This window comes from Psittacula echo (assembly GCF_963264785.1).
Source record: "Psittacula echo genome assembly, chromosome: 26".
Lineage (NCBI taxonomy): Eukaryota > Metazoa > Chordata > Aves > Psittaciformes > Psittacidae > Psittacula > Psittacula echo.
In genome coordinates this window covers 1616612-1638889 of record NC_137761.1, presented here as the reverse complement: position 1 = coordinate 1638889, position 22278 = coordinate 1616612, and the positions used below count along the sequence as shown (strand labels likewise).

The 22278-nt window shown below is 57.8% G+C and overlaps 1 protein-coding gene across 3 annotated transcripts; it reads right to left on the bottom strand.

Annotated features, from left to right (window-relative positions):
• Window positions 1–88: 88 nt before the first annotated feature.
• Window positions 89–21850, bottom strand: SNX27 (sorting nexin 27). Of its 3 annotated transcripts, XM_080635155.1 has the most exons (13): window positions 21519–21850; window positions 13871–14102; window positions 12293–12485; window positions 11918–11982; window positions 11240–11344; window positions 10664–10742; window positions 8968–9131; window positions 7848–7937; window positions 6350–6499; window positions 5965–6093; window positions 5704–5763; window positions 5088–5150; window positions 89–2866 (listed from the first exon to the last, which is right to left on the bottom strand). In XM_080635155.1, exons 1-13 carry the CDS (start codon window positions 21797–21799, stop codon window positions 2819–2821), a joined length of 1659 nt encoding a protein of 552 aa, XP_080491281.1. In that variant the 5' UTR covers window positions 21800–21850; the 3' UTR covers window positions 89–2818. The 3 variants fall into 3 exon arrangements, with proteins under 3 accessions (XP_080491281.1, XP_080491282.1, XP_080491283.1); XM_080635156.1 differs by lacking the exon at window positions 5088–5150; XM_080635157.1 differs by lacking the exon at window positions 5088–5150 and having other exon boundaries at window positions 89–2683.
• Window positions 21851–22278: the final 428 nt, after the last annotated feature.

The window sequence follows — 22278 nt, the reverse complement described above, 5'->3', positions numbered from 1 at the left end:
CGCTGGCACTGGGATGCGCTGGTACCGTGATGCATCAAAACTGGGATGCTCTGGTACCAAGATGTGTCGAAACTGGGATGCTCTGGTACTGAGATGCTCCAACACTGGGATGCTCTGGTACTGGGATGCTCCGACACTGGGATGCTCTGGTACTGGGATGCTCCGACACTGGGATGCTGTGATACCGGGATACTCTGGTACTGGGATGTGTCGAAACTGGGATACTCTGGTACTGGGATGCTCCGACACTGGGATGCTGTGATACCGGGATACTCTGGTACTGGGATGTGTCGAAACTGGGATACTCTGGTACTGGGATGCTCCAACACTGGGATGCTCTGGTACTGGGATGCTCCGGTACTGGGATGTGCCAGCACTGGGATGCTCCAACACTGGGAGGCTCCAGCATCAAGAGGCTCCGGCACCAGGCTGCTCCGTTACGTGGCTGAGCTGCTGCTGTGCTGGTGCTGTACGAACACGAAGCGGCCGGAGCCGGGATCTGCCGGGCACGAACCAGCCCAACACCGGGAGCCGGGAGCACGGAGCAGCCGGAGGCCGCTGCATGGACACGGGGGGGCACTCGAGGCCTCTGGCTCTGCCCGGACCCACAGCGGCCAAACCCGGGGTGTGCCGGGCACCCACCAGCCAAAAACGGGGCCACATCCGGCACCGGCCAACCCCCAGCAGCTCCCAGCCGGGGCCGGTGCCCCCCGGCGCCCCCAGCCCCACGTTTACACCCGCTGCTCCCCACTGTAAATAAGGGGTCGGGGGGCGCGGGGGCCTCTGTCTCTTCCCCCCCTTTTGGGGGGTTTGGTACCTGCGGAGTTGGGGTCGGGGTGGGTCGGGGTGGGTGTTAGCGGGGGGGGGGGGGGACGGGACCCCCGGGAGGTGACGTCTGCGGCCGAGCCGCCGCCGCTTTAATTTATTTGCTATTTATTGCGGTTCCTTTGGAGAATTTCCTTTTTTTTCGCGTTTATTTTTTTCCTCTTTTTTCTTTTTTCCTTTTTCTGTTTCTTTTTTTTTTTTTTTCTGTCGAAATAAAAGAAGTTCAAAAACCAAAATAACGCTCAAATAACGCCTCTGACCCCCCCCCCCATCACCCCCCCCCCGCAGGGCCCGGCGGCTTCATCAATAAATCAATTTATTTAAAAGAATATGTTACAATTAATTACACTGAGTGAGTTCAGCAGAGCCCCGGGGGGGGGGGAGGGGAAAGGGGGGTTATTTTGTTGTTTTCTTCTTGGTTTTGCACGTTTTGGGGTCATTTTCTTCACATTCTGACGCACGAAGAGAAAAGACACAAGGCGGCTGCAAATAAATTAAAGAGGATGTGGATGGCAGTGGGATCAGGCCCGGGGGGGGGGAACACACACACACGGGACACATGGAACCGGCTCCGACTCGGACACAGTCATGGGTGGGATTATTGCTGAGACCCGACGCTGTCGTGGCACTGATGGGCCCCGGTGTTGGGGCTTTGGGATCCCAAAGGGCTCCCAAGGCAAATCCGGTTACGCCGGAGCTGGCTGAGGAATCCCTGCTCCTTGCTGCAGAAGCTGCCCAAGAGCTGAGGAATGGGGAGGATCCCCCCCCGGTGAGCGGGACCCATAGGGAGGTTGGGAATAGCGGCAGCGCGGGGATGGGATGGGATCAAGCCGCAGAGCGGGGCCGGGGTCACGCAGCCAACGGCCCCTCCGGTGGCTGCATCCAGCTTCTCCCATCGTGGTGAGGGGCAGATGAACCTCGGCCTCTGCCGGTGCCCAGCGGGATGATGGCAATGATGGTGCTGATGCTGGTGCTCACCAGCCCTGCTGCCCAGCGGGATGATGGCAATGATGGTGCTGGTGCTGATGCTGGTGCTCACCAGCCCTGCTGCCCAGCGGGATGATGGCAATGATGGTGCTGGTGCTGATGCTGGTGCTCACCAGCCCTGCTGCCCAGCGGGATGATGGCAATGATGGTGCTGGTGCTGATGCTGGTGCTCACCAGCCCTGCTGCCCAGCGGGATGATGGCAATGATGGTGCTGATGCTGGTGCTCACCAGCCCTGCTGCCCCATGGCCATGTTTCGTTCTTGCAGGACCAGCAGCTCCTGCCCCCAACCCCGGGATGCTCCTCAGGAACCAGCCCCAATCCTGCACAAGAAGCAGGGAAGCCACGTTCTGACCTCATTCCCCCTCCTCAGCCGCTGGCACACGGAGGAGCCTGAGCCCATCACCCGGCTCCGGCCTCAGGAGCCCATCCCAGGAACGCCGCCGTGCTCCCTAAGTCCATGTGAAAGCACCTAGAACCCAACCAAACCACAGGGAGAACCAGCAAATGAAGAGCTTGCAGTGGTGGAGAGGTCCTTGTGCCAGGAGAGGGGTTTCCCTGCAACATTCCTCCTTTTTGCTTCTTTTCCTTCTCTTTTTCCTCCTTTGCTTTAATTCTCCTTTGGAGTCAGTGTTCCGGCCCCACACTGGGTGAGGGGGCTGCGTGTGAGGACACCTTTGAGAGGTGCAGCCACTGCTGGGAGCACGGCAAAGACCCGGATCCATGCGGGGTTTGTCCTGGTCCTGGGGGGTTCCCACTCGTGTCCATGGGTCCAGCTCCAGCCCAATCCATTGTCCACAAGCCTGCGGCGGCTCCGCTGCCATCCACGCCGTCCCTCCTTCCTGGGTCCGTCCTGCCGTTTATCCCAGTTGCTTAATGCCATAAACATGAAGTTCACAAATGGAATTATTATTAATAATATTTAGTTTAAGGGCTTTAATACAATAACAGAATTTTAAGTGTTAATGGGGGGGCTGCGTTCATCCGGGCTGGGGGGGGGACAGGGGCTAAGTGGCCGCGTCCCTCTGCTGTGACCTGACCATCTGAAAGATGTTCTGAAAGAGAAGGAAAAGGAGAAGGACATTAAGGAGTGTGGGGAAAACGGGATGGGGGCCCCCAGTGCAGTGGGGTTTGGGAGGGGGGCACGGCTCTGCCTGGCCCCAGCACCGATGTGATGCTCACCCAGTGCATCCCAGTCTAATTCCCCACTGCCTCAACCCGAGCTCCTGGCCCGTCACTGAGGGGGGCAGGAGGGGAGAGGATCTGCCCTTCCCTGTGCCCAGGGCTCCCAGAGCTCCACTGGGGAAAGGCAGGTCTAAGAGGAGCAGAGGGGATTTAAACGCCCATTCCTCAATGGGGATTTGCCTTGGCACCGACTGAGGGGCAGGGGTTGGGAAGGGGGGGCCAGGGGAGCCACCCCCCCAAGGCCAAGCTGGGTTGATTCCACTGCCCTTCCTCTCGGGAAGCCTCGGAGCCGACGGGTGAAGCAGCTCCAGCAGCAGATCCCGGCTCCTCCAACAGCTGCCCCATAGGGAAGTGGCTCAGGCTGAGCCAGAGACTAAAGGAGGGCAGGAAGGAGGCCAGGAGCCGCGCTGGGAATCAGCTGGATCCCCCCAGCAAGCCCCGCTCCCTCCTGGCTCCACAAGCATCCCCCCTCCAGAGAAGGGCCAGAAGCTGCGAATAACCCAGATTCCACTCACGAGAGCCACGCAAAAGGAGGACAGAGCCGGGCCGGGGGTCACTGGTGCCTGCCCCCCCCATAGCACAGCTCCACCAACATCCCCAAACAGAGCCTGCTCCCTGCAGGAAGCCAGCGCCAGCCCCAAGGGGACCACGAGGGTCCCCCCATGAACCAAGGGGTTATTTCTCTGCCTCAGTCATCGCTATGAGCAGCATCTGCGGCTTGGGAGGCGAGTCAGCAGCTCAGAGAGCACTAAACAGACCTGGAACGCAGCTGCCAGAGTCCATCAGTCTCTTTATTTTACGCTGGGGAGAGGAAATGACCAAGTGACGGGGCAGAAATAGCCCTGACCTGGAAAGAACCTGGGAAGAGCGGCTGCAAACAGCACTGGGGGGGCCGCACGGTGCCCCGAGGGCAGGTTTGGGGGGGTGGACGCTGCACTGATGACCCAGAGCAGAGCCCCAGGGACACCTCCAGGAGCTGCAGCGAGAGGAATCTCTCAGATGGGTGTAAATCGAATGGGAGAAAGAAACCTGTTTCCTTGTCAGGGAAGTGATGGGAGGTCGAGTAGGGAGGAACAACTGAGTGCAGGGGGAAGGAAGAGCAATGCCCCTGGTTTCCTGCTCCAGATCCCCCTTCCCGGGGGGCACGGTGGGGAGCAGCAGAGCCCCAGCACAGCCCAGGGGCTCACCCCGAGTACCTTGGGGAGCAGCAGCGCTGGGTAAGGCCAACTGCAGCTCCCTGCTCCTGCAGCGCAGCCCCAGCGAACCCCTCTCGGCATCCCCACGCTTTGCAGAGGCGGCATCAAACACGTGCTGTGTGCAGGGTGACACAGAGCAGGGGCAGGGGTGTGGGGCTCACCCCACGGCAGCCACAGCATCTGCCTGGCAGAGGATCCCACACCCGCGCCGCGCGGCTCCTTCCGGAGCACTTCCCACGCCGTCTGCTGCAGCTTTGTGCTCCGGCGGCACCCGCGCCTCCTCGCTCTCAGCCCAACCAACCTCCAGCCATTGCCCAAGTTCAACCTGAAGCTGGAGCAGGGCACTCGGGCAGCCCCCGGAGGTGCTGTGAGCCCCAGGGCACCACAATGGGTGTGAGCCGCGGTAAAGGGGCTGCAGAACAAGGCAAGAGACCAGTGTCTGGCAAGCCCCTAAAGATCCTTGCCCCATCGCTGGGGAACAAGAGCAAAGCCGCAGCCACCAGGATCCAGGCCCTGGTCCTTGAACAGAAGCACAGAGCTGAAGCGTTTGTCCCTTCCACACTGTGCTCTTCCTTCCTCTCCACCAGCCACTGCAGTACCAGTGCTGGGGCACCCCAAGGTGGGCAGAGCCCAGCAGATGGAAGAGATGCAACCAGGCCAGGAGAGAGGTCTGTAAGCTCAGAGCCATCTCCCTGCCACAACAAGCAGCACCGGGTACGTTACCCTGCAGGTTCCCTCCAAGGAGGAGCCCCTATGGGAGGACACTAAGAGGAGCTGGGTCCTGTCCACATCTACACTAAGAGGAGCTGGAGCAGAGAAGAGGATCACTGCATCTGCAGAGAGCAGCCAGATTGGCTCAGAGAGCAGAGGTGCTGTTTGCTTTCAGCCCAATTACCTTGCTGCACATATTGTCTTTACTGCAGTTCCTGTTATCCTTGTCTGCTGCCTCCTCCTCCACCTTGACAGGGAGAAATAAAACGGGGATAAATGAAAAAGCAGAGCTGGGGGGGCTGGGAGGAGACGGGGCAGCCTGTGCTGGCAACAAGAACAGGGGTGGGAGGCCAACAAGAGAGTAGAGGCTGGAAGCGGGTGCAGGCTCTGGGAGCAGGCTTGATGGGAGGAGGCTGAGCAGGCACCTCAGGCTGGGATTCGGATCCGTGCTGTTCCTCACAGCAGCTTCGTGCTGGAGGCTCTCACAACCCTTCCTGAATAATTCAGCAACCTGCAGAGTCCCTCCGGAGGAGCCGTTTTGCCATGGACATTCAGGAGCCAGAGCCTGGGAGCTGCCACCCTGGGCAACCACAGCTCCATGAGGCTCCCAGCACCGGGAAACACCCTCCACCTACAGAGCCCTGGCCTTTGAGAGCAGCCGGGTATCCCTGAGACCTGCAGCACTGCTCCAAGCTCCCATTCCTCCTTGGAAAGCTGCTGGTAAGGACCAGACAGAAACGCTTGCATCAAAAGCCTCCTGTAAGAGGTGAAGCCGTCCCCTTGCAGTGACGGGTTCTTACCTCCTTCCTCCACTTCAGCTCGCAGAAAACCCGTTCGAAGCACTCGTGCATGTAGTTGAACTGCAAAAGGATAATGGGAACATCTCAGAGCGGGAGCAGCCACAGCCGGAGCCCGGCTACGGGCTCCTCCTGGTGGCCACCGGCCCCAGGTCCAGCTCCTGCCCGAGGGCTGGAGCACAGGAGCTCCCATGGCTTCTAACGGGGAGGGGGGGAAACAAGCAGGCTCTGGGCTTCAGCTCTGCAAAGCACACGGGTACTCACATAGGGGGTGAAGATTTTAACCCATCGGGGTTTCTTCTCTCCTCGTGCGTATTCAAAGCAAAAGGCCATTCCCTCCTCGTCCGTGTCCCACCGCTGCATCTCGTCCCATTCGAATGCTATTACCTGGTTCTGAAGGAAGAGGAAGCAAAGTGAGGCCAGAGCCCTCTCGGGAAGGGGAGGTCTAGGGCAGATGGGGCAGCGGATGCCCCGCGCAGCCTTGCAGGAGCTGAGGAGGCAGCTGTGGGAGTGCCCATTGGCACCCAGAGAGCAGCCAAACCAACCCCTGCTCTCACACCCACTGCCAGGACCCCTCCGGAAGCTGCTCAGCACCAGACCCGAGCCCCAGAGCCGCGGGGACACGGTGCTGGTGGCAGCAAACCCTCACCTCCAGCTGCCCCTCCTCGGTGCAGGCGTGGAGTTTAAAGTGCTTGATGCTGATGGCTGTGATGACGTGGCCCTTCCGCCGGGAGTCACAGGAGCAGTGGGGGAAGATGATTTCGTTGTAGCCCTCACATGTCCTTAACATGTTTAAATACTGCAGAGGGAAAGAGCAGGTGTTAGATCCCGAGCCCTGCATCCTCCTGCTCCTCACCTCGGGAATCTCTGGCGTTGCCCCAGCCCTGGGAGGATGCATCCCCTCCACAGGAACAGGGGGGTGTGTGTGTGTGTGTGTGTGTGCAGGCTGGGACAGACCCGTTCCAAAGATTCAGATCCATCTTTGGTCATGAGAAAGCTACTGGGATGAGCAGAGACCAAACAGCGACGAGACAACCCACAGGAAGAAGCATCTCTTTACTGATCCTTATCATTAGTTAATAATTCATTGGCTTGGCTCAGCACTGCAGGTGACCCTTGCAGGGCCCACCCCGGGCCAGGCTCCCAGCAGGGACAGGCTCTGAGGAGGGCTTCAACCCAAGAGCAGCCAGGCTGGAGCAGGGGATCCCTCTCGGAGAACACAGGCGGGCGCAGCGAGTCAGGGAAAGTTCATTTGGTACCAGCAGCCCTGAGCAACCCAGGAAGTTATTTACAAGTCAGATTCTTCTGCTGTTTGATCTCGGAGCCAAGCCTGTCTGGCAGAAGAGCTCAGGGCAGCCCAAGGCAGGCGGGCTCCCCGCAGCCCCTGGGGTTGCTGGGCAGTGATAAGAGGCAGAACCCCCCTGACCAGTCAGTGAGCTCTGACACAGGATTTGCCACCTGGGAGGAATCCTGCCAGGCAAAGAAGAAAGAAACTAAAGCACCAAAGGGGCAGCAATTCATGTTCCAAGCGGGCCGGCACCCACCCCCCTTTGGCTACCCAGCACCTCAGAGCCAGTCTGATGCAGAAAGAGACCTTTACCTCTCAGCTGCTGTCCCTGAAGGGCTGCAGGTGAAGGATTGCCACACTGTGCTCAGCACCTCACCCTTCAACAGACAACTCACGAGGTTTTATCACTGCCTTCTTTGGAGCCGAGTCAATGGGGGATCTTGCCAAGGACAAGCTGCTGCTCAAACATGCCAGGCACAAGGGGTGGGTTTGGTTCATGCAGCCGCCGACCCTCGGGCAGGTCCCAGCCCTCTCCTGGCATTCCCATCTGTGCTCCCTGCCAGCACCTCCTGTGCTGGGCCCACCCCCCCAGCTCTCCCAGCTCTTGCTTTCCAGGAAAGGCTGTGTGCATGGAATGGGTGGGAAGGGACCTTAAAGCTCTTCCAGCTCCAACCCCCTGCCACGGGCAGGGACACCTTCCACTAGAGCAGCTTGCTCCAAGCCACATCCAACCTGGCCTTGAACACTGCCAGGGATGGGGCAGCCACAGCTTCTCTGGGCACCCTGTGCCAGCACCTCCATTCCAGACACAGGATTGCCAACAGGAAGGAAAGCAAACAGGCCAGGTAGGATAACTCACCATGACCATCTTTCTCTGCTCACACAGCTTCTGTAACTGGTAGGACTTCTCCTCTGCTTTGATGTAGCCTTTCTTGACATCATCAACAGCCTAAACAGAACAAGGGAAAAAGGAAACCCAGGAGGTCAGACTCCTGAGTCACAACGCTTTGCTTTCCCTAGCTGGCCCTAAGGCTGCTCTGAACCCAAATCCACAGCCCCAGAAGGTGACCAACGTTCCTGGAGAGGCAGAGGGATGGAGAGACTCACAGAGGCAGTTCTTTGCATCACTGACTCCTGCCATGAGCCTTTGCCTGCCCTGAGGAGCACAGAGATGCTTAAGCATCTGGACAGGCTTCGGAAGAATGTCCCCTGGCACCAGAGGATGGGTTTGGAAATGGTGCTACCTGGAATCCTGTGTTTGCCTTCAGGCATAGGCAAGGAGAGGCTGGTACAACCCTTCCACTCCAGCCGGCTCCAGCAGAGCAGAGCTGGCTCCTACCCACTGTGCTGCTGGAGCCTTGGCATGAAAAACGGGCTTTTCCTTCAGGCTGGAGCAGGTACACAGCCGCTTCCCTTCGCTCCTCAGCTGCACACCCCAGCAAGGGCTCCTGCCCCTGGCACAAAGCAGCCTGTACAGCTGCCAGCCAGTGAAGAGCCACTCTAGGAGATCCAAGAATTTGACAGCTACTATTTTTATGGCACTTTGTACCAGGGGCTGGTACAGGCTCAGCTCAGACAGCGCTGGGACAACGGCTTTGGTGGCTGACACAGAGCAGGGTTCATCTTACTGAATCCTTTTGCTCTTGGAAGGCAACTTCTTCCAATGAGAGCAGCAGTCCTGCCTCCCATGCAGCTGTGGCACGGCCACAAGTTCACCACAGCACTGCCAAGTCAGCCAAGCATGGACTTCTACTCCCTGAAGTCCTCCAAGCAGGACTGGCCCTCCATGTCACACTCTGTGCCCAGTACACCAAAGGACAGTGGTGCCTGGAGTAGTTCTGGGAGTTGAGTACTTGTGTTGCCTTAACTCCAGTTAAAAACCAGTGGACTTGGCAGTGTTGTGTTAATGGGTGGACTCGATGATCTTAATGGTCTTTTCCAGCCTAAATATTCCTATGATTCTAACGAGAGCCCCTCACCTGATGGAAGAAGTAGGTGACTGCCAGGTCGTTGTCGTTGAGGAGAACCTCCTCCTCTGTAGTGAAGAGCCATTTCCGGATGGTCAGGCACGTCCCCGGCACCGCGGAGGTGTAGTTCTGCACGTAGAGTTTGTGGGGGAATTCGTTGGGCGCCAGTTTGCGCACTGGAAAAAGCACAGGACAGGTAAGTGGCTGCCAGCACCACCAGCTGTGGCTGCAGCCAGACAGGATCAGGAGCCAGCTCTGCCCCAAGGCTCTTTCTTACCCTCCCTGATTAAATCCAGCTTTTCCTCGACACCCACTTCCACAGCAGCAGACTCAGAACCCCACCGGTCCCCTGCAATCGCCTCTGTTGTGTGAGGCTGAGCTCCTCTGCCTGCTGAGACCTCAGTGCAGCTCTGGAGCATCAGCACAACAGCCCCACTCCATCCCTGTGGTGCACAGTGAGATCCTGCCTAAGCCTGAGCATCACAGCTGCCCTGGACCTATGCATTGGCCTCACAGTGTGAGGGACTGGAGAAGGTCCCATCCTGGCAGAGCCTGGACAAACCCTGCTGCATTGCTCAGCCAAGCTGCAGCCCCTGTCCAAACACTGTGTTCAAACCTGCATCACCCAGCTCCGATGGACAAGAGGTGAGTGCCAGTGCACCACCTCCACCAGGCAGGGACATGGCCCCTATCTTACTGCAGATGGAGCTTATGGTTTCCAGTGAGTGCATCCAGACAGGAATAAACGTGGATGTTCACAGCAAGTGTCCAGAAAGCACACGCCATAAAGGCGAACCTGAGTTCCTCCTTGCTATGAGGAATTCATAGCTCCAGTTGGAGTCTGGCACCGTAAAAGCTTCCTCAGACACTGTGCCAGGTATTCCCACCCTGGGCTCCCCAACAGCCTTGCCTGGCCTCCACAACCCCAAAGCCTGTCGAGCCTTCAGCCCTGGACTTCTCTCCCCGTGCCCATGTCCTGCTCTGACACACCAGCACTCTGTGACCCTCACAGAGTGATGCAGACCCAGTGGCAATGATGCCAATGGTTTTGCAGGAGCCTGGTGAGCTTGGTTGCCCTGGGGTCAGTCTCTGCATGCAAACCCAGCCTGTTCTGCAGGATGAGTCAGTTGAGGAGGGCTTCAAGGAGCTAAAAATTGCCCTGGCTCTTCAGCCAGAACCTTGTGAGCATGAGGAACAGCCCCAGAAATCTCTTCCTACAAGGCACAGTTTGCTGTAACAACAGGATGAGTTTGAGGCATACAGAGATGACAAGCCAGAAGTGAAGTTACCCAGCTGGGAACGAGAAACACACTTGGCTTAAAACCCAGCACAGGGGAAAAAGAATTAAACACAAACCAAACGCTACACCCATTCTGTGGTGTGACCACGACATCTTGGCCTCTCTACAGCTTCAGTGAATGCAAGGGGGTGAAACCAGAGACTGCTGTGGCCAGGAATCTGAACAGCAGCCAGAAGACCCCAGCATGTGCTGGGCTGAGGGATGGCAATTACTTAAGTGCCAAAACGATCGCCTGGAATCCCACAGCCAAGCCTCAAATACCATCAGGATTTAACCACGGAAGGAGAGATGAGAAGCTGAGATCAGGACTCCTGGTTTTGTGAGTAGAGGTAAGACCTAACAGAGTGCTGGCACTGCAGAGCTTTCTCCTCAGTGGCTCATCAGCACCACGGGGATTAGAAGACTCACCGAAGGAGTGATTGATCACTTCAAACAAGGCAAAGTAGTTTGCAGTAATACTGTCCATCCCAACCTTGGCAGCCACAGCCTGCAGGGCAAAGGGACAGGAAAATGGGGTGAGCAAAAGAGGAGCCTGCTCCAGGGCAAAGTCACTTCATACGTGTTATTCCCAAGTATTCCCCAACCCAAGCCATTAGTGCAGTGCTGACTGAAGTCAGTTCTCCTTAGTTTTCCACTTAAAGTACTGGGCTCCAGCTGCTTGCAAACCCATAACCTGGCACTACCCTTAACATCCACCTTGCTGTCCTGCCACAGAGCCCCCTGTGTCGTTGACACACTCCAGCAGTGCTCAGAGCCACCCACCAGCTCTGAGATCCTATCACTGAAAACAAACTCAGCTGGCTCTGTCCTTACAACCGAGCACGGCCTAAGGTGAGAGTTTTCCATCGTCCCCATCCTCCCTGTACAGCAAAGCAGCATCACTTGCGCCCAGTGGCACTGGAGAGGAGCAGAGAGAAGCAGGCAGGTGCTCAGGTAATGTCTGAGTTGTTTGCCTTGACTGGAAGATTAACACAAGGGGCTCACCTGGTACACCTGGTCTGTCGTGCTGTTCTTCTTGACTCGCACTGTCACGGCTGTGATGTCTGGTAACGCCACCCGGAGCTCCACATCCGAGACACCGTTGTAGTTCTGAGGGAGGGAGAAATCAGCATCCCACCCCCTGAGCTCTATAGACCATTGACTGCCTTGCATCGGCTCATTAAAATCCAACCCCCAGCTGCTCTGCTGGAATCCCATTCCAGCCTGCATCAGAGGAATTGTGACAGAAGGAAGAGGTGAGCTCTGCTCCGATCAGGAAGCTGAGCAAACTGCTTCAGACCACGATGGGCTTGAGTTTGCCATGCAGGGGATGTGGCAGCTCCATGCACTCCGGAAAGGTTGGAAAGAGAACAACAGATTAAGGGCAAGCAGCAACTCACTGCTGCTGCCCACAAGTCACACAGGCTGTGCTCGGAGTGCCCGTTGCTTCTGGACAAAGGCTGATGAATGCCAACAGCTCCTGAATGTGAAGCTCCCTGGGCTGCCATCGGCAGGAAACCAGCAGGGAAGTCACCAAATACAGGTGGGTTTTGCAGAGTTTCCCCTTGCCCAAGCCAGGACACGCACAGAGGCCATGGGGCTGCCTTTATCCAGCTTTCCCAAGCACTCTCAGCCTCTGTAACAGAGAAGGTGAAGGCAGAGCTTCGGTGCCTCCATCCTTACCTCGTCCGACTCCGACAGGAACTCCTGCATGATGTCGCTCTCCCCAATGACACGTATGGAACACACTGCAGGACAGAGAGCACAGGTCAGCGGGGAGCCATGGGGATGGGGGACCTTCCCCTCCCAGCACCGGCCCGAAGGTGACAGCCCCAAAAACCTTCCCAGAACAGAAAGCTGTGTGCTGTTGGTGGAGGGCACTGCACAGGCATCATTACACCATGGCACGCCTGAGCTCCCTCTCACCACTTCACCCATGAAATCCAATCCAGTTACAAATGAGCCTCTTTCCCTCCCAGGTGAACAAGTGTCCGGGAAGCTCTGCACCCCCGTGGCAGATCCCCCTGAGGGTTCGTCTCACAGCTTCCAGCTCAGTACCTTTCTCCAGGTACTCCTCCAGCCCTCGCCGCCGTGCATCCAGCTGCTGCTCCGACAGGGAGAACGGCCACTTCCCCGGGAGGCGCGGGAAGGTGAAGTTGGCGAATTCCCGTTTCAGGTTCTGGTGCAGGATGGCGAATTCCCGGTACCGCTTGGAGCAGAGCTGCCGGCCCGCCATGTAAACGTTGTACACCTGCAGGAGGAGAGGAGCTTTCCACTCGCTGTCCTGTTCCGAGTCCCTTCTCCTCCCTGCCCACCCCACGCGCAGCTCCCCGGCTCTGGAAAGACGAACAGAGCACACTCAGCAGAGGGAGAACCTGGCGCGGCCGTGGGGAGGGCTGGGCTCCTAACAACAAGCAGTTATCTGTGGGATAATGCTGCTCTTGTGGCAGCCTCCTGGCTCTGCCAGTCGCTGCCTGAAGCTCGGGGCCAGCTGGGGCTCTGCTGTTCCTCACCACACTCCTGGGGCTGGTGACACATGAGCACCACACAGCCAGGCTGAGCAAGGAGCCAAGCAAGGCCAGGCGGACCGAGAGGTTAAGTACATCCCACACGCTGCAGATGAGTGTCTCTGCCCAGCCTGGTTTGGGTCCCTCTCCAGCCACAGCCATTCCCAATGAGGCAGAACCAACCTCAAGCCTCAAGGATGCACCCAGGTACATGCTGAGAGCTCCCATTACCCAGGAAGTGCCAGCCTCCCCAGCAGAAGAGGCAGGGAACCCAAAGGAAAAAGACTCCTCACAGCCATTTCCCCCAACATTCCCTAAAGGGAAAAGTGCTGGAGATGGGAAGCTGTGCTTCAGGGCATCTGTTCCCTTTGCTTGTACATCTATCACAGATGTCCTTTGCACTTGGTGTGAAACAGGAGACACAAACACAAAAGCTTATACGAACACAATTAACAACTTCCTACAACAGTCCTTCCAGGGGACTGGAGCACCTCCCCTGTGAAGAGAGGCTGAGAAAGTTGGGGCTGCTCAGCCTGGAGAAGAGAAGCTGCGTGGAGACCTCAGAGCAGCTTCCAGTGTCTGAAAGGGGCTACAAGGATGCTGGGGATGGACTCTTCATCAGGGACTGCAGTGACAGAACAAGGGGTAACGGGTTCAAACTGAAACAGGGGAAGTTTAGATTGGATCTAAGGAAGAAATTCTGTACTGTGAGGGTGGTGAGGCACTGGAATGGGTTGCCCAGGGAGGTTGTGAATGCTCCATCCCTGGCGGTGTTCAAGGCCAGGTTGGACAGAGCCTTGGGTGCCATGGTTTAGAGTGAGGTGTCCCTGCCCATGGCAGGGGGGTTGGAACTGGATGATCTTAAGGTCCTTTTCAACCCAACCCACTCTATGATTCTATGATCTTCACGGGAGATGAGGCTACTCCAGACACGTTAATCAAAAGCCTCTCAGTGCTTGGTTATTCCTTTGCAGCCGAGAGTGAGGGCGAGCAAGCCTCAACCAGTGTCACCACCAGGCAGCGTAACTGAAGGTGCCTCCATCCTGAAGGCAAACAGAGCTCTGCCACCCTCCCAGCACGGAGCTGCCACATCCCAGCTCCAGGCCACTCCAGCCGAGCTCATACTGACCACAAACTTCTCGCCGTTCTGCTCCACGTGCTTGTATGTGGGGATGGAGATGGGCACGGCCTGTTTCTCCGTGTAGTCATAGAAGGACTGGCCCAAGGAGTCGTCGCTGGGATCCAGGTTATCGGCCTCGTGGGGAGGCACCGACAGCACCGTCAGGATTAATTCCTTCTCGCCCGCGCGGATCAGGTCCACCACTTGCTTGTGTGTGGCTCCTTCGACGTTCACCCCGTTCCTGTGAGAGGGAAAGAAGAAAAGCCATGAGCAAGGCCGAGGTGAAGGCAGAGCCTTGCAACCAGCCAGGACCAGCCCAGAGATCCTCAGAGCTGCTTCCCAAGACGATGCCTCCAGCCTCAGTGGCTCCACTTTCACTCTGGTCTGACCTTCACTGCTTTTCCCTTCTGATGCCTACAGACCCAGCTCTCTTCCCTGACAGGTTCACAATCACCCTTGACCATTTAAAACAAGGTTTGCAGTTTTTACCACTCCTCAGTGGAGGAAGCAGGAAAGCAAGACCCTTCCTCAGCTGAAGGGAGCACAGGGCTGAGGAAGAAAACACTGTAGAAACACCTCCTGCCCTGCCAAGGCAAAGCCACCTCCTGATCCTCCACAGCTCTGAAGCCAACAGGGATTTCCCTAAACCCAAACTGAAGATTCCACGTGAATGAGGATGAGAAAGCAAAAGAGGCTTTGAGAGCAAAGGGAAGTGATTTCAGGAGCTGGCGCTCCCATCCATCAGGATACAGCATGCAGATGCACTCACTCTGGTGTAGCAGGAAGGGGATGCACGTTCACTGCAGTTGCAGGCAAACGGCTCTGAACCAAGTTCAAACCCTCAGGGCTTTGCCCACACCAGGAGGGCAGCGGCCAGGACACCTCCGTGTGCCAGCCCTGCCTCGAGAGGGAAGGATGAAGGCAGGCGAGGGCAATCACTGTGCCACGCTCGGCCTCGGGCCCCTCTCCGGGCAGTGAGAGGCAGAGCCCTGTCCACCTGCAGGCCGGGCTCTGGATGCCCCATGCTGCAGGATGTGCTGCCCCGGCTGCAGAAGTCAAGGCTGGAGCGAGCTCCTCAGCAGGAACTTCCCATCAGCAAAGACCTCAGACCCGGCAGCTTCCCTTCTGCCAGCAGACCAAGAACCAGCGCGCTGCCCGCTTCCTCCTCTGCCTCTCCCGCACCTTCCTCAGGCCACCCATTGACACAAACCCTGGGAGGGGACAAGGCCAACATCTCGGGCTCCCAACAATAAGACTGCAATGGGCCATTTCATTCACAAACCCCCAGCGACACCCAGTCTGGTCCCCGCCGCTCCGGCTGGAGATGGGATCTGCCACAGCAGCCCCATGGCCCCTCCACTTGGCAGGTGCACAGGGCCGGAGCACTTGCACCTTTGCAGTGAGGTCACCACAGCAACTCAGTTGGAAGCATATCCCCCAAGGAAAGGGAATGGGAATCACCTACACAGGAACCGGGAGCAGCAGGCGAGGCGAGGGGAGCGCTGCTTGTGTGGGATCTGAGAGCCAAATCACCCTCCCCAAGCCAGCAGGACAATGGGGTACTTGCTCCCCAAGCTTCTGCTTCCAGTTGGAGTTGGGAAATGATGCAGGTGTTACCTTCACCCTTCCAGGGGACACACACGCTCCCAGGAGAGCGCTGCTGTGCTGCCCAAGGGCTGGGTCGCTCTGTACCTCACAGAAAGGACGTTCAGATACAAGAGCAGCAGCAGACCAGGTCCAACAAATCCTTCCCTCCATGAAGAAGGTCCCACAGACAGCACCCGGATCTCCTCTGTGTAGAACAGCAAATAGAGAACTCTGCAAACCGCTGCAGGATGGAGACCACAGCCAGGCACATGCAGCCTCCAGCAAGGCCTGCCAGGCCTCAGCAGCACTTGAAGAGCAGCTTCAAGATCCTTCCTTTTGGCTGTCCATCACCTCACATGGACATGGTTACACCAGGAGCTCAAGGTTCCATCACCTTCCCCTGCAGTCTCCTTCCTTCAGCACTTGGCTTCCTCTTGGCCTCGCTGGGACAGGAGCTGCCTGCAGGAAGGACCCTGCTTGAGGGGCAGAGGAGCCTGGAGTCTGCTCAGCGCAATGAGGTTCAAAGCATCTTTGAGATGGGTTTCCAAGACTCCCCCAGACCTGCTGCCTCCTCCAGCGCGGTGCAGGGAACGTCTCATCCAGCGCCTGTGTTCAAAGCCCTGGACACCCATTGAGTGCTCTCGGCAGGGACAGGAACTGCTGGCAAACACCAGGACACCCCCGGGATGAAGCACGTGCTCCACGCAGCAAAATTCCCCATCATGCCAACGCTAATGAGCAACCTCGCCAAGACGCAGGGAAGAACATTTCACTTCCCCAATTTGTGCACCGAGTGACTCATTTTCTGCAAAGACTTCTTAAAATCTCCCAACTCTGTCTGTCAGGAGATGACAAGGAGATTTACTGCAAGAAAGCCTGCAATAAGCTTCCTGGAGATTAAGACCATGGCCTATCTTTGTGCTTGGTTCAAAGCACACACCCAAACAGTCCAAGCAAAAACACCCCAGAAGCTACTGAAGTCATGGCCAAGGCTTTGCTTTTGAGCAGACTCTTCCAGCCATCCCATGCTACCAGGGGCCACCACGGCAAAGCACGGGTTGGAGCCCAGTCTGCAGCCAAGGCAGGATCAGCAAAGGAGGAGGAGACCCAGCAGCAAGGGTAGCCTCGAAGCCAGGCGGTCGTGGGCACAAACCTTCCTCAACCCAAACCCTGCCACAGCCAGAGCAGCATTTCCCCATCTCTCATCACGCCAGGCAGGGAAGCAGCCTTCCTCCTTTACAGCAAAGTATCCACACCCTGCCCAGTACCATTCCAGGTTAAAGAACCCCAGGAAGACACGAGTGTAGCTCCAGCAACCTCTCCTGGTTCTTGGCCAGAGGAAGGGCTCCATCCTCCATCCCCATTTGCACAGAAGCCTCTTGGAACACTTTTGGGAAGTTTTAAGGTGTAGTTTTATATGCATGGCTCTGGCAAACAACATGAGAGCTGCTCACCCCATCAATGATCACCTCTGAAAGAAGACAAAGCTTGGTAACAGTTCCCAGGGTGAAACCCTAAATACTGCTGAGGAGCAACCAAGCTCTGGCTCGGTAGGTGGAAAGCTGGTGGTCCTGTTGAAAAAGGACACTTCAGAAGCCAAATCTGTATCAAATCCACTCTGGAAACTCAGGAACAGTTAACTGCAATCAGCTTCTACACCAGAAATAGGAGATATGATCTAGGTCAAGGTCTCTTTGGGTTTTCCTTCCCTGAGCCACTTGAGACGACCAGCAACGGCGAGGGTAAGCCCCGTGCCAGCAGGAAGCTGGACTCGATGCATAACCTTCTGACCACCATCCAAGCAATGACTCTTCCCCATTCCTTTTGCAGACCCAGGTTCTCCTCCGGCTCAGTTCAACCAAGTTCCAGCCTGTGACAGGAGCTCTGGTTTCCCACAGAGCTCTGAGGAGCATCAGCGAGCCCTCAGGGATGCTGCAGACCACACGCTGCAAACCACTGGCATGAGCCCAGGGTCTCGGGCTCCAGCTCATCCCAGTCCTGCAGTGCAGATGTCCACAAAGCTTCTCCACGATGTTTTGGTCTGGAGCTGGCATTTTGCAGACACAGGGTTGAATCCCAGTAAAAGGAATCTCTCCCCCTTGTGTTTCCTCTGTCGCTGCTTCCTCAGACTGGTGGATAAGGAAGGGAAATGGGGGGTATAGAAAAAGCCACCCCAAAATACACAGCACCAACATCCAGCACATCCCCATCAGGAGCCATCTGACCGTTTCCTATGGGCACTGGCCCCCGTTTGCTTCATTGCCTTGAGCCGACCAAAGCAGGAGCGGAGCAGAGACCACAGAAATGGGTTTAAACTCCTCCAGCTTCAGCCACTGCTCCCGTTCCTCGGCACACACAGAAATCCATTGAAACGCGCTGCACAAGTTAAAGCAGGGGAGATAAAAAGACTCCTGCCTTTATCTAATTGTGGGCTTAATGGAAAACCCAGCGCACAAGGGTTCTTCATTTACCCACTGCTGGTATCTCACAAGGAAGAGACGACAGAGCCGCAGTGCTTCGCTCAAGCACAGCGAGCACCGGCTCAGGTGCCATCAGGAGACCCCAATTCCTCCCTGTTCTAATCTAGAGCCTTAACTGCAGCCCTGTTCATAACAGGGGGAGATGCTGACCCATGGTAACGCTCCAAAAACGTGCACAGGGAAGCAAGGACAGAGCTGGGAAAGGCTGGGGGGAATTTGGGAATGCCACCGGGAAGACGGTGTGGTTAAGAGGTGGGAAGAGGAAAGACACCCATCAGATGGTGATTAGATGGATCCTTCCAGGCTTTTCCAAAGCAGAATCAGCTTTTTCTGTCCCAAGTCAATACACAAAATGAGACTTTAGACCAAGAAGAGATAGAGAGTTTAATCTCCTGAGGAAAATGCCTTTTCCCAGCCACTCCCCACGAGGGGCAGGGAGAAGCCGCCTCCAGTGGGGTTATTCCATCAGGACCCATGTGAGGGGTACAGCCCTTCCCTGCAAGCAGCGGGTGCTGCCACCACTTCAGCCATTTCTCTGGTTCATAAGTGATGAAGACCAACCCCCCTGCTTGCCCCCGAGCCCACTGGGATGGGAGCAGCATCCCTCCTGCATCCCTCTTGCTCCGGTACTCCTGAGTCCAACAGGGCAAACGCAAGGAAGCTTTTCTTCCCTGTCAAGATTAGTTATGATTGTCATTCAGGGTGATAATGAAGACCGAAATTAGCTTTCATTGTGTGTCTCCAATGCCCTCAACACCCACAAACACACTACGAGCTAAGAAGATTAGAGGGCACACCACAGCTGTGCTGCAGAACCAGCCTGCGAAGGGAAGAGGCCTGAGCTGGGCGCAAGGTACGGGAGCGTGATGCAGTGAAGGGTGGCAAGAAGGGACTTTGTGGTAGGCACAGGACTAAATAAATCCTTCAGGCCACCCCTGGGTTGGGATGAGGACTGGGACGAGGGCTGGGCAGAGCAAAACCACGCTGCCATTACTGCGGCCAGAGGTGTCCCTGTCCTGCAGCACCACACACGTCCAAAGCGAGCTGGGGAAGAGACGCGGGATGAGAGACGCCATGGACACATCCCTATGTGCCAAACACCCCACCACTCTGCAGCAGCACCCTCAGTAATTCCACCAAGGAATTGCAGTGGAACAATCCCGCCTCTCAGGCTCTTGCTCCAAAAACCTCTCCCCTAGACCAGGCTGCGGGAGCTGCGACCGCTTGGAAACCCAGAGCGCATCCAGAGAACACCCAACTGCACCCATCAGCACTCAGACACTGCCCGAGAGCTGCAGAGGCACTGAGCAGGCACCGGCTCCCCCAAGAGCCCCATCACTGAGCTCCAGACCTGCAACCTGGGACCACGGAACCGGGCACGGATGGAGCAGCACCGGGCTGGCTGCGCCGGGGCAGCAGCGGCCGCACCGCCCCCACCATTGTGTGCAGGGTGCATGGTGAGAGGAAGGGAAATCGCGGCTATTTTTGGCTCTTGTTTGATTGTTTTCTGCTCCCAGCTCCCAACGGCGCCGGGATTCACTGGCAGGATCGCACTGGAGCCGGGGAGAAGGAGCAAGCTCGTGGCAGACACGGGGCCTTCACACACCCAAGCGCGGCTGCACCGTGCAAAGGTCCTCAGGCCCATCGGCACAGCCAGGTTAACCAAAGGCAGGGCTGGTGTCGGGAATGGGCTGGAGCCAACCTGGCAGCAGGACAAGAGACAATGGGCAAATGAAAAGTGACTTCTCCCAGGGGATGAGAAGTGGCAGATAAAGCAAGAGGAAATCCCCCATCCTTCCGCCACTGCAGCTCCCTGCCCTGCACAGGGGAAGCCAGGGGGGCAGAGGGCAAACACTCCTCCTGCCCAGCATTAACCAGCACTCTCCACAGGTCTTAACTCTTTCAAACACCAGGTTTGGCCACAGACTAAAGGCCAGGCTCAGCCAAGAGGCCAGCAACCAAACCCTGACTCCAGCACCAGCCTCAAAACCCACCTCTGAGCTCAAACCCTGCATTGCAAGTGTTTCCCCACAGCCGGCATGAGGGAGAACTCCTTGCAGCACATACCAAGTGCTCCCCTGCTCAATAACCGCTGTTCTCTCAAGCAGATCCTCCAGATACAGAACTCACCCCCTGAATGGTTCTTCTGCACACAGAGACCGAAGCATGAAGCATTGGGGTCACACAGGAGAGCCCCATCCCAGCACTGACCCCAACAGGGCATGGGCAGCTCTAGCCACAGGCCAGCCAGAAGAGATCCTCTGCTGGGCTCAAACCCATGCTGTTGTCCTTCACACATTGCAGCCTGCAAAGACTGGCAGCAAAGCATTCCTGCTGCTATGAAATCCCTGTAATTAATAAGTAATTGAACTTAACCAACTCAGCATGAAGTACAACCACGTCGGGATCAGGAGGCATCCGCGGCTCGGCAGGGGCAGAACCAGCCCCAAGAACCACAGGATGAAGGGGAACATCCTGAGGCCACGCAAAAGATTTAACCAGGGTCAGTCCACAAACATGGCTCAAAGCTGAAGGGTTCTGGAGGGGAATATGAGTTTCAACACAGCCAAAGCATTCCCATCGAAAGACGTTTCCAGGTTCACATGACAGATCCCACTGTTGGGACAGTGCTGGACAACCCGAGGTCCCGGTGCCCAAGAGGGATTAATCCCAAGCAGCCAGGTCCATCCGGAGCATGTTTCCATCCCTGCTGCCAGGCCACCAGCTCCAGCCTGAGGGTCCCCTGCCCACCCCAGGAGGGTCTCACCGCAGGCTGTGCACCCTCGCACCCCCAGCCCAGCACCAGGCTCTGACAGCCACAGGCCCTTCCCTTGCTCTTCAACCCCTTCCTTCCAGCCCCCTCCTTTCCCATCTCCAAACCTGCTTCCCCTCCTCAGCAGGGATCTCTCCTGGGAACAGCTTTTCCCCAAGAGCTCTGTGTCTCCCCCCAGGCAAACTTCCCCCCATGGCCACCCTGTTCCCTGACAGGGAGGCAGATCCATGGACACGACTCCTACAAACATCCCTTCCTGCTCTGCAACCCAAGGGATGCCCCCACAAACAAAGCGGTGGGGAAGCTCTTCCAGGGATGAGCTGGTGACGGGGAGCCCAGATTCACCCTTCAAGAGAGGGGCTGGGACCCTCTGTCCCTGCGCACCCCCCACAAAGGGCATCCTCTAAACAATGAGTGCATTGCCCCCCCCCAGACATGGAGGTGCCCCTCTGACCCCCTAAGGGCTCCCAGTGACAGGAACCCGGCCCAGTCCCCCTATAAAGGCCTCCCTAAGCCCTCAGGGGAAGACCAGGCCAAGCCCCCCCCCAGTGACTCCCAAAGCGCCTGGGCAGAACCTCCGCAGGAGCCCCCCCAAAAGCCCCTGGCAAGAGGGGAACAAACGAGCCCCCCAGCACCTGCTGAGGTCCAGACCCCCCCATAACTCCCCCCCCGTCCCCAGCCTCGCTCCCCATTACAGCTCCCATGCGGCCCCCTCCAAGCCCGCAGCGAGGCTCAGCCCCCCTCAGGCTCCCCCCCTCAGCCCGGCCCTCCCGCAGCGGAGGGGGCGGCAGCGGGGGCGCGGCCCCCCCGTACTCACACCTCCAGGATGCGGTCCCCCTTGCGCACCCCGGCGCGGTCGGCAGCCCCGCCGCCCAGCACGGCGCTGACATGCTGCAGCGGGGCGTACAGCTCGCCGTTGATGCTCCGCAGCTGCCCGCCCTCGCTCACTTGACCGCGGACGTTGAAGCCGTAGCCGGACTCCGATTTGACGATGCGGACGACGCGGGGACCGCCGGGGCCCACCGGGGCCCCCTCCCCGCCGCTGTCCCGGGGCGGCGCCGCCGAGCGCGGCCGCGCTTCGCCCTCCTCGTCCGCCATCTTGGCGAGCAGCGCCCGGCCGGGCCGTCACGCGACTGCCGCCGCGCCGGCCACCGTACGGCGGCGCCCCCCTGCCTCGCGCGCGGGGGATGACGGGAACTGTAGTTCAGATCCGGCCCTCCGCCTCCTCCCGCGGGGCACGCTGGGAACTGTAGTCCGGCGCGGGGGCTCATGGGAGTTGTAGTGCTGCCGCCATGGCAACGGCGCGGCGGGGGCAGCCCAGCCCCGAGGCACGGACACGGCCCCGTGTGCGCTTGGTCCCGGAAACCAACCGTATCCTGGGCTGCATCGGAAGCAGCGTGAGCAGCAGGACATGGAGGTGATCCTGCCCCTCTGCTCTGCTCTGGTGAGACCCCACTTGCAGCACTGTGTGCAGTTCTGGTGTCCTCAACATAAAAAGGACATGGAACTGTTGGAACAAGTCCAGAGGAGGGCCACGAGGATGATCAGGGGCTGGAGCACCTCCAGTATGGAGACAG